Source organism: Drosophila santomea, chromosome 2L, assembly GCF_016746245.2.
Source record: "Drosophila santomea strain STO CAGO 1482 chromosome 2L, Prin_Dsan_1.1, whole genome shotgun sequence".
Taxonomy (NCBI): Eukaryota; Metazoa; Arthropoda; class Insecta; order Diptera; family Drosophilidae; genus Drosophila; species Drosophila santomea.
The window spans coordinates 25,742,559-25,759,433 of NC_053016.2; the positions used below are offsets into that span (position 1 = coordinate 25,742,559).

General features: G+C 39.3%; 1 protein-coding gene across 3 annotated transcripts in view; it reads left to right on the forward strand.

The window, feature by feature from the left end:
* LOC120447063 (dnaJ homolog subfamily C member 16) overlaps positions 1–16,875 on the forward strand; it is a 412,134-nt gene that overhangs the window by 37,020 nt on the left and 358,239 nt on the right. For all 3 annotated transcript variants that reach the window (XM_039628657.1, XM_039628491.1, XM_039628573.1), the window contains exon 2: positions 5,181–5,364. In XM_039628657.1, coding sequence (XP_039484591.1) covers positions 5,195–5,364 — 170 coding nt within the window. In that variant the 5' untranslated portion in view covers positions 5,181–5,194. The remainder of the gene's footprint in view (positions 1–5,180; positions 5,365–16,875) is intronic.

The following is a 16,875-nucleotide window of genomic DNA, read 5'->3' on the forward strand; positions in this document are numbered from 1 at the left end:
ACGTTATCACGGCAGCATATTTGAAAGCTATCTAGATCGGATTGTAAGTCCAACTGACAAGAAACGTCCTTATATTGGACAAAACTACCAATTGGTTCCTAGCGAACAGTCTATTTGAAACGTATTGAAAAGCGGAAAAATGCTTTATAAATTCTGAAAATTCAGAAGACGGCGGAATGTACGAACATGAAATTAAGTTGGATTGCTACGCAAGCCTCTGGCATTTAGATAGGAGATAGCAAGACTAGAGTGGTCTGGCCACGTGAGGAAAGTTTATTTTCCACGGTCCCCATTTACTTATTTTTAATCTTAGCTTCGAACTCCTTTACCACTATACTATCCAGCCAAAAATCACAAGAACATATGGTCACCAGAACATTTATCTTGAATGATAAAATGTCCCTAGCGTTAGAAAAGTTTAATTTTTATTTATGTTATCGGCATTCGTTTTGTCTTGTTTATAAGATAATGCCTGATTAGAGGAAAGACGAATATTTGTTTCTTTAGTGGATCCACCGTCAGGAGTTTTGGTACGTCAGATTGCATTAATACTTTTATGCAGAACGCTGGATACAAAAAAAGTTTGATGTTTGGGTGCCGCATAATTTGACGCAAAAAAACCTTCTGTACCGAATTAACGCCTGCGATATGCTGCTGAAACGGAACGAACTCGTCCCATTCTTGAAGCGGATGGTGACTAGGGACGAAAAATGGATCACATACGACAATATAAAGCCAAAACGGTCGTGGTCGAAAGCCGGTGAATCGTCCCAAACAGTGGCCAAGCCGGGATTGACGGCCAGGAAGGTTTTGCTGTGTGTTTGATTGGATTGGAAGGGAATCATCCACTATGAGCTGCTCCCATATGGCCAGACGTTTAATTCTACCATATACTGCGAACAACTGGACCGCTTGAAGCGATCGACCAGAAGCGTCTAGAATTGGCCAACAGGAAGGGTGTAGTGTTCCACCAGGACAACGCCAGCCCACACACTTTGTTGATGACTCGTCAGAAGCTACGGGAGCTCGGATGGGAGGTTTTATCGCAACCACCGTAACCCCCTGTTCCTGTCCATGGCGAATGCCCTTGGTGGTGTAAAGTTGAACTCAAAAGAGGCTTGCGAAAAGTGGCTGTCCGAATTCTTCACAAATAAGGAGGGGGGCTTCTACGAGGAAGGTATTATGAAGTTGCCGTGTAGATGGAAACAGATCATCAAACGGCGCATATTTTAACTAAATCCGATCACTGTAACACTTTTTATAAGGCATTGAATGAAGAGCAAAAAAGCGGAAGGGAGATATTTGACAACCTTATATTATCGGCTTTTGTTTTGTCTCGTATATAAGATGATGTTTGATAAGACGAAAATTATTTTTTTGGTGGATCCACCGTGAGGGGTTATGGTACTTGCAGATTGTATTTCTGAATGGCCAGCTTGTGGCGGTAGTCTGGACTCAATTTTTGTGTTGGTGAACTAATCAGGACAGGTGGAATCACTGGTGGAGAAACCAGTGCGCTCAAATCGAAATCTCTAGCAATCCAGAGGTGGACTTTTTCTACAACGGATTTATCGGATTGCTACGAATCTATTTTAGCTGCTGATCTTAGCACCATTTAAGGTTTTTCTGCGATTGATAGCTGTTCAGCTGTGGAGTCCTGTTGGTCACTGGCTGTGGGCTGGTCCCCCATATGCATCCTACCACCAGCGGCTTTTTTGCGTTTTGGAAGAATATTCTAAAAGCCTAAGCCTATTAAACTGTGAATGTATCGCGGAAAGGCGATCATCAGCTGGAAAAAATCAACGGATACTTTTCTATCTTCGCCAAAACTATTGATCAGTCCTTTCAAGCTACCTTTACTTTGGCGCATAAACAATTTAATTTCGGGCAAGCAGAGTGAGAGGGCGAGAGAGTGAGAGAGCGGATGCACAGAGCAGGTTATGTGCATACAAAAACAAAACCAAACAGCACTGACATAAAGACATTAAAGCTAAGCTTGTTTAAACTAGTGCACAAATCAAAAGAGATTCACTCGCGAAGCGAACAAAGTTGAAATAATTATGTTTACAAAATATAATTTTAAAGAAGTTATTAAAAACCGACGCTGGTTTTGGCAAATGCAAAAATAAATTCGGATCGCAGAAAAATAAATCGACCGATCGTCTTGAAGCTAGGAATTGGAATATATGTATGTATATATATTGTGTGCAAGTAGAATGCTAATGATTTTAGTCAACACTTGACCTTTCCGCTATTCTGCCAACTGATCGAAACAATTCTTGTGCTCTTTTATACAGGAATTCGTTTCTTACTAACCCACTGCACAATTTGTCAGCGAATTTCTTAACTGTTCAGTTTTGTTGCAGCTAATTGCATTTTGCAATTTCGGTGCTTTCACCACCTTATAAACCGTATCTTTTGCCGTTTTTTGGCGTCCGCCAGTTTTTCCATACGGGCACCCTTAACAGTGTAGTTGAGTAAGAAAGCTCCGATTTTCGGAGTCAGCTGTACTGAGTCACTAACTGAGATGGATATGTTGTAATTTTTGCAGGTTGCCTTGCTTGCCAATCGCTCCCCTTAAATCAATATCTCTTGTGTAGCCCATGCCGGTGCCCAGAAGTGACAACATGACTGGCTAAAACGATTACTTGATCTCCCAATTAAAAATATTGTACGCATCCCTAAATTATCTTCCTGACCGCTACGATTTTATTTACAGTCCAAATGCGTAAACGTATTTGTGCCGATGTAAGCTGAACTCCTTCATGAGGTGTTGCATGATGGTCATCCCTAATAACAAGCTTGTGTCATGACCGGAAAGATTTTGACTGGTGTCCACGTGCCTCCATTGCTACGGTTGCTCATATATACCCTGTTCGCCGCAAATGGTTTCTTTCGGTTTGTGTCCTTAATAAATCGATGTAAAACTGTCGTTGCATCGCTGTAGTAGAATACAAAATAGGCTTGTTGGTTTAGTGCAGTTCGGTGGTTGTGTAAGGAGTCTTAAAACTCCCCACAAATCCGGGAGCAGGAGATCGGCATATCAATAGCGAAGAACATGAGTTGGACTTGCACCGGAGCGAGCCGTGCGCAAAAGGGGAAATACCGAAATCCCCGCGCCCTATAAAGCGATATACACACGTGCAAGCGCAGAGTGCGGGCGCGAGACGCGCAGCCAGGACACGGGCGTGCGGCCGGAAAGCCGGAGCAGATTCAGAAGGTGTGGACATAGTCAACCAGTGAAAGTACGTGGAGATCGACAGTCAGTCAGCAAAAGTACACGGAGATTAGCACAGTCAATCAGGAAAAGTACGCGGAGATCCATAAAGTGAGACAGTCAGTCAGTAAAGTACGCGGAGATCCATACGGTCAGTCAGTGAAAGTACGCGGAGGTCGACAGCGAGATAGTGAAATTGTTAAAGTACGCGGAACGATACCCGGAACAAGGGAACGACAAGTGAGTGTCGAAGCGGGCATCCAAGGAGGATCTCTACAAGCGAAGGACAAGCAATCACAAGGACCTAGCGGGGTCAGAAAGAGGCGGTGGAGTCCGTGGTCGTGCCATATTACATCATAAGCCCCAGTCGAGCCGGCGCGGATACGCCGTCGAGATCGACGCTAAAAAAATTTTTGCCACGCCCACACTTTTGAAAAATATTGTTTTTTTATTAGTCATGTAAATTTCTCTTGATTTGCAAAAAAACTAGTGCTCAAGTTAAAACAAGAGAGAACGCTATAGTCGAGTTTCCCGACTATCTGATACCCGTTACTCCGCTAGTAGAAGTGCGAAGGAGAGTCTTCAACACTGACAGTTTTTGGCGGTTTGTGGGCGTTAGAGTGGGCGTGGCAAAAAGTTTTTTGGCAAATCGTTAGATTTTCACAAGACTAATACAAAAGTGAAAAAATATTACAACATTTTTCAAAAGTGTGGGCGTGGCAGCTTTGGGCGGTTTGTGGGCGTTAGAGTGGGCGTGGCAAAAAGTTTTTTGGCAAATTGATAGAAATTTACAAGACTAATACAAAAATGAAAAAATATCAAAACATTTTTCAAAAGTGTGGGCGTTGCAGTTTTGGGCGGTTTGTGGACGTTAGAGTGGGCGTGGCAACATGAATCGACAAACTTGCGCTGCTTCTATGTCTCTGGAGTCTGTATGCCTAATCTCAACTTTCTAGCTTTTGTAGTTCCTGAGATCTCAGCGTTCATACGGACGGACAGACGGACGGACAGACGGACATGGCCAAATCGACTCGGCTATTGATCCTGATCAAGAATATATATACTTTATATGGTCGGAAGCGCTTCCTTCTGCCTGTTACATACTTTTCAACGAATCTAGTATACCCTTTTACTCTACGAGTAACGGGTATAAAAAGATGGCCGATCGACCATTTCGGTAATTTTGTAGCTATATAGTGAGCTAGCCCATAAGTGTGTGATCCTTGGGAAATCCAGTGATGCGGTGCAGCACTGCCTTGTTATTGCAAAGCAAATTTATTATTTTATTTTTATATTTAAGGCAAGTTAATGCGTACTAACGTGTGTGTAAGATGCTCTGCCTGGAATGATACGGATGGTGGTTCCGCTGAATAAATCCGTTATTTGTCAATAGTACAATATCCCTTTTAGTAGAACCAGTTATTGTCGATTTTGCAAGTTTTTTCACGTTGTTTCGTTGTGCATGAGCACCGGATTGATCGGATTGCTCCGAATCTTTTTTAGCTGCTGATCTTAGCACTATTTATGGATTTTCTGCGATTGATAGCTGTTCAGCTGTGAAGTCCTGTTGATCACTGGTTGTGGGCTGGTCTCCCATCCTACCACCAGCTTTTTTTTTTGCGTTTTGGAGATTTTCTTTTAAAACGTAATCCTATAAAATTGTGAATGTAATGGTACGTGGTATTTAAAATCAAATTATCTTTGAACGCGTGCGTTTATATAGTTAAGTTTTCATTTCCGATCGTCCTTGAGGATATGGGCTCAGGAACGGGACTTTAAAACAGATAATCTTACGAGTATACAATGAACATTTCAAAAATATTTCCTGCATGTAAAACTAATTATAAAATCATTTTTTTTAATAATTTACCATAAATCAATTTTAAAGGTAGACCATACCGACTTTCATAAAATTTTAGAATTAAAATTAACTCCTAATAATTTTTAATGTTTATACTTACAGTTAATGTTTAAAAGATGATTTCATTTTTTCAAAGTAATTATATTATCACAATTTTGGTCCTGTGTACAACATCCAATATACGTGTTTGTTCTTCGTCAAATGACCCATACGCCATATTAGGAATAAACAAAATTGCAACTACATACGAAATAAGAGAAGCCTACAAACAATTAGCTAAAAAATGGTAAGTCTGCATATTGATTGTGCTATAAAAGTTTCTAACTTTTCAAATCAAATGTTTTGGAATACTATAAATAGTAAAACTTAGCTATTGAAGGTGCGAAAAAAATTTTTAATATATTCTTGAATATCAGTAGAAGTTGGGGAAAAAATAATAAAATAAAAAAAAGGGCGTTTGAAAAAATTTCAATATAAGTTTTGGGAGATTTTTAGGCGGTGCGTCTATGACTCTGGAATCTGGATGCCTTATCTCAACTTTATGGATTTTATAGTTCCTGAGATCGAGGCGTTCATACGGATGGACAGACGGCCATGGCCAGTTCGACTCGGCTATTGGATATCAGCTGTTCTTGGGGACAAAGTAATCGCGAAATTGAAAGAAGCTGTCGATTTTAATATTATTGAGCCAGTTATAGGTTAATCTTTCTGGATATAACCCATGGTCATCGTATTTAAAGAAAACTCCTCATAGGTGAGCCGTCGATCTGCAATGACTCTCTTAAGGTGATGTTTAAACGACTTTTCATTAGCCTTCCAAAGCCCTCCAAAATTGGCCGATTGAGGAGGATTGAAGTGCCATGTGATCCGCAGCGAAGCAAGCTTGGGACTATAAGCTTCTCGTAATACTCCTGGTGCTTGCCGTAGAACGCCTTCATCAAATTTTCAGCGCCTACAAAGTTGGTTCGATGGTCACTGTAAGGATCATGTACCATTTCTCGCCGACCGGTGAATCTGTCCAGAGCAAGGAGGAAATGCTCCGTGCTGAGGCCTGTCACAGCTTTTAAGTGCACTGCCTTTGTTGCAGGACAAGTGAAAACGGCGATGTTTTCGTTGTAGAAACTTGTCCTTCACAAACGTGCTGCTTTCAGCTCTATAGCGCCCGTGTAGTCAACTGCAATCGTCAGGATCTCCCATGAGCTGTATCGAAGTGATTCGCCTGGTTCGAAAGTACCTTACAAATTTTCGAACAGCTCGTCTTTCTGTCAGTATCCAAAACCGTTGCCAAATGTGCGCCAAAGTCAGCTGCACACCTCCGGGCAGGGTCAAAACGTGCGAGTACCGTATTACTAGGTGTGTAAAGTGATGAAAACTTAAGGATTATTGGATGACTACGCTAGTGTGACAGCCCAGATGGCGCAATCGCCGCCTTACTCCCAAAATGCCTTCTACTATGATAGGGGATAAACTGAAGAGCTTGCTTCTGGAAGGCAGTCTTTTAGCATTCCTTACCGCGGTCCACTCGGACGAGAAAGACTCCCTTTGAAAGATGCGCACGATAGCAAATAGAGCATAGAGTAGCTCCTGAATACTCAGAGGACCGGTGCACCTCTCTACATTTTCGATAGCATTGGTTTAGAACAGAATTTTATATGCTATGACTCGTACCACCTGGCTGAATCTAAAAATTAATCCAGAAGCGATGGCATTGAGGCTGTTTGTGAACGCGTACTTTGTCTTTGCCTCTAGCGCGGCATTATTCATGTCGACCCGTCCAATCTCCGTTGAAGGCCAGTCACTTTGACTGCTTGTAAGCCACTCGAGGCCTCGCCACCAAAAGTCGAAGTCCTTCAGCTTACTCGGAGGCATCCCTTGTGTCGCATAGTCCGCTAGATTCTCTTTAGTACCAACATGTCTTCATGGATATGGTGAAGAGTGATCCAAAATGAAGCGACCCTGTTGGCGACGAAAGTCATCAATCTATTGACGTCCCCGCGCAGCGAAAAGAAGAATTGTACCATCCGTCCAATAGAAAGTATGTATGGGAAAGACCTCTCGCCACTTAGCCGTGGTTAGCAATTTCACCAACTTAATGGCCAGTACTTAACCATTCAGCTCCGTTCTAGCTTATGTCAAGGGTTTCGTAGAAGTAACTCTTGATTTTGCAGCCAAAAGATGTAGCACGTTCCGCCGTCATGCACGAGCCTTAGAAATAGATCCAGGAGAATAAGGAATCCCCCGCTGAATACTTATTTTGGGTATCCTAAGCCAGATCCAGAGCGGATCCATCCGAAGTGCGAATTCTGGGCTATGGGCTCGCCGGGCAATCCGATCCTGGTGTGGGGCAATAAGATTTGCGCCAGCATGTCTGCTTCTAAAATAAGATCTTCCGATTTGAGCCCTCGAATATGATTCCAATACTGTGGAGTTAAGCTATAACTTGGCAGGCAGGAAGTAACCAAATTGAGAAAAATGCTGAATCAACCCGTAAAAAGAAATTTGGGAATAATACTACAGATTTCAAAATTTACTGAGGACTTGCAACGACGACCGCCCCGGGACCCACCCCAAAAATAGATGCTCAGGTGGAAGATCGCTTCTGGTGCAGGGACTGAACGATGTGTTCCGATACTATGTTTTCCTTAGATCCTTGATCGATGAGTGCGTTAATGACTGCTTGTAGGCCCTTGATCGGATTTCGTATTACGACACGAGTAGTTACGAGAGGCCAGTGTTGGGACAGGTACGCTATATTTTTACCTAGGTAAGGTACAAGGTTTTTACAAAAATAAGTACCTAGGTAAGGTAAAAGGTTTTCAAATTTTTCTGTACCTAGGTAAAGATAAAAGGTAAAAACAAGTATACGAATTTTTAAATTTTTTATTCGGTACTTTTTAAAATTAAAATAACAATTCATATTTCTTTCTTCAAATAATAACCGAACGCAAATTTTGTTGTTCAGCTACCTGGCTTGAGCTTTGGAAACAGAAGAAATTTGCTCGCTTAGGCTCTGATGATTTATTCTCTTCCTTTTTTGCCACTTTTGATTTCATGACCTCATATGACCAATAGCTGTTTGGATGCACCCTCTACAAAAAAGTATTAATAGAATAAAATATTTTTAAAACTTCATAACATTTAATTTTGTGACGGAATTTTAATTTTGGCGAAATATTGTATGTGCGTATGTAAAAATGAATGGCTACTTCAATATATATTATCAATATTTTGGCGCCAATTATTGTATGTGCGTATGTAAAATTGAATGGCTACATCAATATATATATTCAATATTTTGGCGCCAATTATTGTATGTAGAAATTAATGGCTACATCAATATATATTATCAATATTTTGGCGCCAATTATTGTATGTGCGTATGTAAAAATGAATAGCTACATCAATATATATCATCCATTTCCAATAAATATTGATGTAGCCATTCATTTTTGATTTGGTATAGAGAAAACGTCGACACATCAAAGCACAATTTTTATATTTTCTAAATTAAATGCGCTTTTATTTACAAAATCATTTTTTTCCATGTACAAATACACATTTCGCGCATTAAATATTTTCCGAGAAAATACCCTTTTTACACATTACAAAATTTGATTTTGTCAATAAAATGTTCTTTAATTTAAAAAGTATAAACGAACTTTTATATCCCGAAGCACAGAACTTATACTTATTTTTATTTACTTTACTTCACTTTAACTTGCACAGAAATACACACATATGAACATATAATATATTTATACTATACTTGCCTTAAGATGTTTGTGTAAATTTCCAGTCGAATTTTCGTCGAATTTAATCGCTTTATTTACACACAATACACAATTCACATCTGGCTTAAAAAATTGGCCATTTAAAACAAAAGGTAGTTCCTTTTTTTTGAGCTTTCTTTTACGGACATTTTTCGTCTCTTATGGACAGTTTTGGGTTCTTTCACAAATTGTTAAGGTATGATCAAATATGAGTGTTTGATTTAAGCTAATAATAACCGAACAGCATTTGCGTGGAAAATTGTGAAATTAGAATCGAAACATAAATAATTTCCTATGGTGGAATCAGCTTATTATTATTATTGTGGAGTTTGATTATTTTGTTCAAAGGAAAATGATCAAAAAGTCTATTTAGTAATAAATAAAGCTAACACAAATATTTCAGTACCTTTTTACCTAGCTTACCTAATTCTCTAGGTATACAAAAATTTTTACCTAGGTAAGGCAAAAGGTAGCATAATATTTGTATACCTAGGTAAGGTAAAAGATACCACAAAATTGTACCTAGGTATGTACCTAGGTACAAGTATCTAGGTACTCCCCAACACTGCGAGAGGCACATTCCTTGAAGGGACATTCGACGAAGTTACCGAATGTATCTGTAAGATGCGTGTGAGTTCTGGTCCTCCGTTCTTTGTTGAGATACGTTTTCCATGGCTTCGGCTGTGCGCGGCTCGAGGATTGGTTATGAAGCTATACTGGGAAATGCAACAGTGTAAGATGGCGCTGCTCACAAATTTGGCAGCTCTTGTTGCTGGTGCACGAGTGTCTAACTTTCCACCCCAAATAAGCATATAATAAGAAAAATTCTAACGTAATCTATTTACACAGAAAAAGTTTCGAATTTTACGCTTGTAGGTTCCTCTCATGGGCCACCATGAACAGTTGTGTTCCCTTTTAAGACGCTATAATTATCCACTGATTTAAATGATGGCTATGTACATGTATATGTGTGAGTGTAAAATAGATATCGAGTTCAGCGGCGTCGGCAAATTCAGACTGACTTCTGTCCTCACCGTTCTTCATCTTGCCTGGGGCTGTGCATGCAAACGAGCGAGCGATCAGCTGATCGCCGCGCTCCGCACATAGGCTTAAACAGCAAACTGAACAACTATTTCTATGCTGTATTTGAATAATTATCATAATAAGGCCATGCAAAATTAGCGTTTTTTTTAGGTTAGCAATCGATGATAAATAATAAAGACTTAATAAGATTTAAAGTGTGCACACATACAGTGGTCGACTGGTCGCAGTATTTAAAATGTCTTCAAACCAATTACCTTAAATGATTACTTTTGTGAGTTGTATTTGTTGTTTCTTATAAAATGAATACATTACTTGTAATAATTAATTCGAATAAAAGGGCGTGGCAGCTTTGAGCGGTTTGTTGCGTATGAGTGGGACATTTTTAAATGCTCGAGAGCCGACAAGAATGTTGGAATGGTGCAGATGCCGGACGCAGCTCTGCTAAAATTGGGAGCGTTTCTTTATCAGCAAAGGAAACTTGGCATCTTGGTGCAAATGCCGGACGTAGATCTCGTGCTTTTAAACTATTTCGATTATTTTATTAAAAGGTTCATGTCGGTGACAGAGTTTCTTTGAAAACTATACTCTTGTCTGTGCATTTTCTTATAAAGCGGAACATAAATCAGAGTGACCTCAATGACATCAAACAAATCGGAAGTTTGCACAGCACCAGTCAATCCGACTGCAGTCTTCCTTGCTTCCGTAAGCGAGACTTTGTCGTCCAGATCGAAATGGTCATTTTTGGTCCCAGGAAATAGTGGTCCAGTGAAACATGCTGACTGCCCAATTTCGTCGACGTCACAAACTCTAGAAACGATATCTGCTGGGTTCTGCTTTGTGTGCCGCCATATAGCTTCTCCTAACCATTCTTGAATCTCCGCTACCCTGTTTATAACAAATGTCGAAAACGAAGATGGATGAGATTGAATCCAGGGAAAAGTAACCTTAGAATCCGACCAGTATACAATTAGTTCGATGGGGACTTTTAATAAGGGTTTGATTCTATGACAGAGATTTGCGAGAAAGTGAGCGACACATAACTCAAGCCCTGGGAGCGTTTTGGTCTTGAGCGGCTCTACTTTCGACTTTGAGGTCAACAATGATCATTTATAATCTTCGGCAGTTTTGCTACGATATAAACGCATGGATGCGTCGGCAAAGGCCAAGGAATCGAGATTTCATCCAGTTGAGACAGAGTGCATTTTCCAAGCTGTTTCCAAATGCATTGGAATCAACTCATCCCAATCTAACTTAATAAATCAATGTTCCAGCAATAGTATTTTTCCTATTATGACAATGTGACTTAATAAGCTTCGATGTCACTGACAGTAAGTTCCGTTTTGTCGCTCGGTGACAGAAGTGTCTATTTTGAACTTAAAGGCATCTTCGCTTGGCAACCACGATATACCTAGCGCTTTAATTGACTCTGAATCTAAGATACGTTTCGACTTAAATGTGCTCTCAGATGCAGTGACCTCAGGTGAGTTTGAAAACCACTTTGTTAATTCAAAGCCTGCTGCTTGAAGAACCTGAGACACTTTAGACTTTATTGCCTTTAGCTCCTCTACGCATGCAGCACCAAATAACATGTCGTCGACGTAAAAATCATATTCAATTGAATATGATTCGGCAGCTCTAGGGAATGAAAATCTCGCAGATTCACTCAAACTGGTGCTGGTACCATATGTGACGGTGTTGAGCTTGTATAAGAAAAAAGAGACTCCTCCACACTATGAGTTGAAACTTCCTATCCGCTTTATGAACCATATTTTTTTACATCGGCTGTCAGGGCATACCTGTGCAGTCTGAAGCAGAGTAGCGTTTAGTACAACACTTTTTGAATAGACGGCCCCACCATCAGAATGTCGTTATACGCTACATAAGACAATTTTTTGCAAGAACTGGGGTCTAAGACGCATTGGTGGGGAATGACATAATGCGGAGTAAAAGGGATATGCCTGTAGACATATGCCCTAGGGCGAGATATTCTTTCATGAATTTTAAGTACATAGTTTTCATGTTAGGATCTTAAGACAACCTTCGCGGAAAAGCTACAAAATCCGCCGTTTTGAAACGTCGAAGGAGTTGCCCAACCCATTTGGATCGGACTTTAACGGAAGTCTAGCTTCAAATCGACCTGATGACAACAACTGAGAAGTCTTCCTGTAATGATTTTCACATAACGTGTGTTCATGCTACAGAATTTTCTTTTGATTTGGAATTTCATCCAGTGGCCAAAATTTCTGTAGTGTGCTGTCAATCGTTATTCTAACGGTTATTCACTACAACTGAAACTATTCACAACTTGTTTCGGGACCGCAGATTTGTATCGGCCGGAGACAACCCAACCAAGAAGGGTGTTTTGTAAGGTTGGATAGTCAGGACCTTGTCTAATTTGACCAACAGCTAGCAATTCGAAAAATGATTCTGCTCCTATCAACATAACGCTAAACTGTTCTACACAGGCACTGTGTATCTATGAAGAAAAATGTGGTGTGAGCGGTCACAAGCTCGACACTTTTTGCCTTTGAATTTTGAAACAGTATGGCCTTTTCGCAGACAATTGTTACATAAGGAGGCAGACTTAACAAACTCAAACCTTTGAATTACAGAGAGACGCCCAAACGGGTTACAGTATTGCATTAAATGGTTTGCTGCATTGCAATAGCTACAAATTTTCTGAGGCTTGCTCTTGAAGGAGGAACACGAAAATGAGCTACGGTTATGTGGCTTGCTTTGGCTTTGTCGATTCTTCAGCTGATATTGGCAATTTAACCGTTTTTAGAAATCGGACCAAAGCAGCAAAGTCTCATAATCGAGGTGTTCCTCCCATTTTTGATTGGTCACTAGGCCGACTCTACCGACAATACCAAATAAATCAACATTGCATATGACATTTTTTTATAGATAACATAGAACCATAAATCGACGAAACTTTATCGATAAGGAGGATGCGGACTGATGCGATATTTTCCGAAGAACATACTTTTTCATAAACCTTTTTTAAACTGGTCCGTGCTTTTCGTAAGTGCTCTCGGTGTCTTGGTAAGCTTTAATTGTTTCTAAAGCTTCACCAGAGATACAAGAAAAATTAAATGGTTACATTTTTACTATAACAGGAATGCTGGCGTCTTTGTGACCCAAAGTTTTGAAAAGGCTGATGATTTTTTTTAACTCCGAATAATCTTCACTAAATTTTGGCAATGTCAAATTCTAAAGTCGCGGACGATTTGGGGCTACAGCAGCTGATCCCGAAGCAAGGTTCTTCCAACTTATCGCCAAATAAATCTCCACAATCTGTCTTCTATTTGTTCTTGTTTATTTGCATTTAACTTTTTGAGGCGACATATTAATTCTTTCTCTATAATAGCTCCTTGGTCTAGTCGCTCGTTTAATCGGCGAATGGTTAAGACCCGAATTTGGAGCCCGGCTTTTAACTTTTCCAGAACAAATTTATTTTTCGTATCTTGGCTCATTTTTAAATGTGTATTATTTAAATTTTATATTTAAAATAAAAATGTAAAAGCCAAAACTAAATTTTCTCAAATTAGACCGACAGTAGTGGTCCCGAAGCAAGGTTCTTCCAACTTATCGCCAATTAAATCTCCACAATCTATCTTCTATTTGTTCTTGTTTATTTGCATTTAAGTTTTTGAGACGACATTTTAATTCTTTCTCTATAATAGCTCCTTGGTCTAGTCGCTCGTTTTAACGGCGAATGGCTAAGACCCGAATTTGGAGCCCGGCTTTTAACTTTTCCAGAACAAATTTATTTTTCGTATCTTGGCTCATTTTTATACCCGTTACTCGTAGAGTAAAAGGGTATACTAGATTCGTTGAAAAGTATGTAACAGGCAGAAGGAAGCGTTTCCGACCATATAAAGTATATATATTCTGGATCAGGATCAATAGCCGAGTCGATCTGGCCATGTCCGTCTGTCCGTCCGTCTGTCCATCTGTCCGTCTGTCTGTCCGTATGAACGTCGAGATCTCAGGAACTACAAAAGCTAGAAAGTTGAGATTAAGCATACAGACTCCCAAGACATAGAAGCAGCGCAAGTTTGTCGATTCATGTTGCCACGCCCACTCTTACGCCCACAAACCGCCCAAAACTGCCGCGCCCACACTTTTGAAAAACTTTTTAATATTTTTCAATTTTTGTATTGGTCTTCTAAATTTCTATCGATTTGCCAAAAAACTTTTTGCCACGCCCACTCTAACGCTCACAAACCGCCCAAAGCTGCCACGCCCACACTTTTGAAAAATGTTTTGATATTTTTTCATTTTTATATTGGTCTTTTAAATTTCTATCGATTTGCCAAAAAACTTTTTGCCACGCCCACTCTAACGCCCACAAACCGCCCAAAGCTGCCACGCCCACACTTTTGAAAAATGTTTTGATATTTTTTCATTTTTGTATTAGTCTTGTAAATTTCTATCGATTTGCAAAAAAACTTTTTGCCACGCCCACCCTAACGCCCACAAATTGCCAAAAACTGTCAGTGTTTAAGACTCTCCTTCGCACTTCCAACAGCTGAGTAACGGGTATCAGATAGTCGGGGAACTCGACTATAGCGTTCTCTCTTGTTAAATATGTATTATTTTAATTTTATATTTAAAATAAAAATGTAAAAGCCAAAACTAAATTTTCTCAAATTAGACCGACAACGTCAAAGTAATAACCCTCGAATCAATAATTATAAATATTAAACCAAACAAAAGAGAACGATATAGTCGAGTTCCCCGACTATCTGAGCCGTACTCAGCTATTAGAAGTGCGCAGAAGAGTCTTCAACACTGACAGTTTTTGGCCGTTTGTGGGCGTGACTAGACGCGCAAAAATGTGAAAATTTCATAACATTTTTCAAAAGTGTGGGCGTGGCAGTTTTGGGCGGTTTGTGGGCGTTAGAGTGGGCGTGGCAACATGAATCAACAAACTTGCGCTGCGTCTATGTCTCGTAAGTCTGTATGCTTAATCACAATTTTCTAGTTTTTGTAGGTCCTGAGATTTCGACGTTCATACGGACAGACGGACATGGCCAGATCGACTCGGTTATTGATCCTGATCAAGAATATATATACTTTATATTGTCGGAAACGCTACTTTCAGCCTGTTACATATTTTTCAACGAATCTATTATACCCTTTTATCCTACGAGTAACGTGTATAATAACGGGGACCGGGGACCAGGGACAGACCAGAAAGTTTCTAAAACGGTGTTCACACATGAACACGAGATATAAGATTATATATATTGTACGTAAAGCGATTAAACCGATGCATAAATTGTATTTGTCTGCCTATATTTAAAAATAAACAACGCTTGGGTGTAGATATATTTATACCACGAACACCTGCGTTCATCCCTTAAATAAGATGCAAGCGGAAAGAATTCCCCCATGTCTGGGGAACAAATGGACACAGCGTTGGTTTAGTTAGAGATAAGATTAGAACATGTAAATTTCATATTAGCTACTTAAACAAGCACTTAAAGAAATTAAATTCAGTTTCAATTAATCAGAAAATGTAGACATCTTTTATTTAGATCGTTCTAACATTTTGGTCCTTGAGCAAACTCAGCAGTTTCCCCCACCAGTAGTAAGAGACTCAGAGCCAGAACACCAGCACCTTAGATTGTTGAAAGCGTACGATCAGCCACAGAAACTCTGTGCAGTTTTCCCCCACCGGTGGTAAGAAACTCAGAGATTTTAATCTAGTACCTTAGAGCGTTAGTTTATACCAAGGCCAGAAACTTTCGTAAATATTATTTAATAATAGTGTTCGGTGCGGCGGTTCAATAAATTAAAATTCTAAAAGTGGAAAAAAAAGAACTCTTCAAAACCTCGATCATGACTATTTCAACAAAAAAATGGTTGAAGAAATTTGTAAGGTATTAAAACACTAAAAAGTAAAATTACGTGCCTTGAAGTTATTCCTGGAACTGAAATAGAACCTATGAAAATAGAAAGTCCCACACATGTTGGCAGAGATTTTTGACAAAAATGTCAAACAATATTTTATTGTAAACATCCCAAACGAAAGGATGATTTCTTCCGAATTGAAAACCAGAACTAATGATGGGGTATTGGTAAAGGAAAGTATTACCAAAAATACAAGTTCCCACCTTTACTGGAGAAGAAAAAGAGTGGGACTTATTCTCTGAATTATTTAAAGAAATACTCGTAATTCAGGCAAGAGAAGATCTAAGTACATCTCTATTAAAAACCGTTTTTCAAGAAGAATCGTTTGATTGATTTACCCATTTTGGAAAATGATTCGGCAAAACAAATCCAAGGCTTTATTGACTCAATAACTGAATCAATCCATTTACTAAAATCAAAAGCAAATTGAGGTTTTGGAAATGGAAAAGGAAGAAATTTGTGAAAAACACTTCCTAGAGACCACTAAAAAAGTAAAAATGGGAGATATTTTGTAAAAATTTTATTTAGAAATGAACAAGAATTAGGAGACTATAAGGCGCAAGCAAAAGCGCAATTTAATAATCTCGGAAGAAAATTAAATAAAAATATAAAATATAAAGAAAATTATATAAAATTCAAGTATGAATATATTAACTTGGGACATGTGGTACAATCTATTATTTACCACATCCAGCCTTACAACTAAATTAAAAGTATTTGCCTCCGCGAGAAGCCAGTAAACACGTTGAACAAATAACAAATGCTTTCAAAGAAAACATAACTTCACTAGAAAGTATTAAAGTGGTTGGGTTAAATCCCAATATATAATGCCGGTACAAATTTATGGATTATCTGATGCGTCCGAAAAAGCATACGCAACCGTTGTATATGCTAAGGTGGGATCCTCTTCCATGATTATAGCTAGCAAACGCAAGGTAAATCCAAAGAAAAATCAAAAAACTATCCCCAATTAAAACTTTGTGCTGCACATTTTGTCTCAAAGAGAATAGATAGAGTTAGGACAGCAATTGGAGGTCAAACGAAGGCAGGTGGCTAGAGAA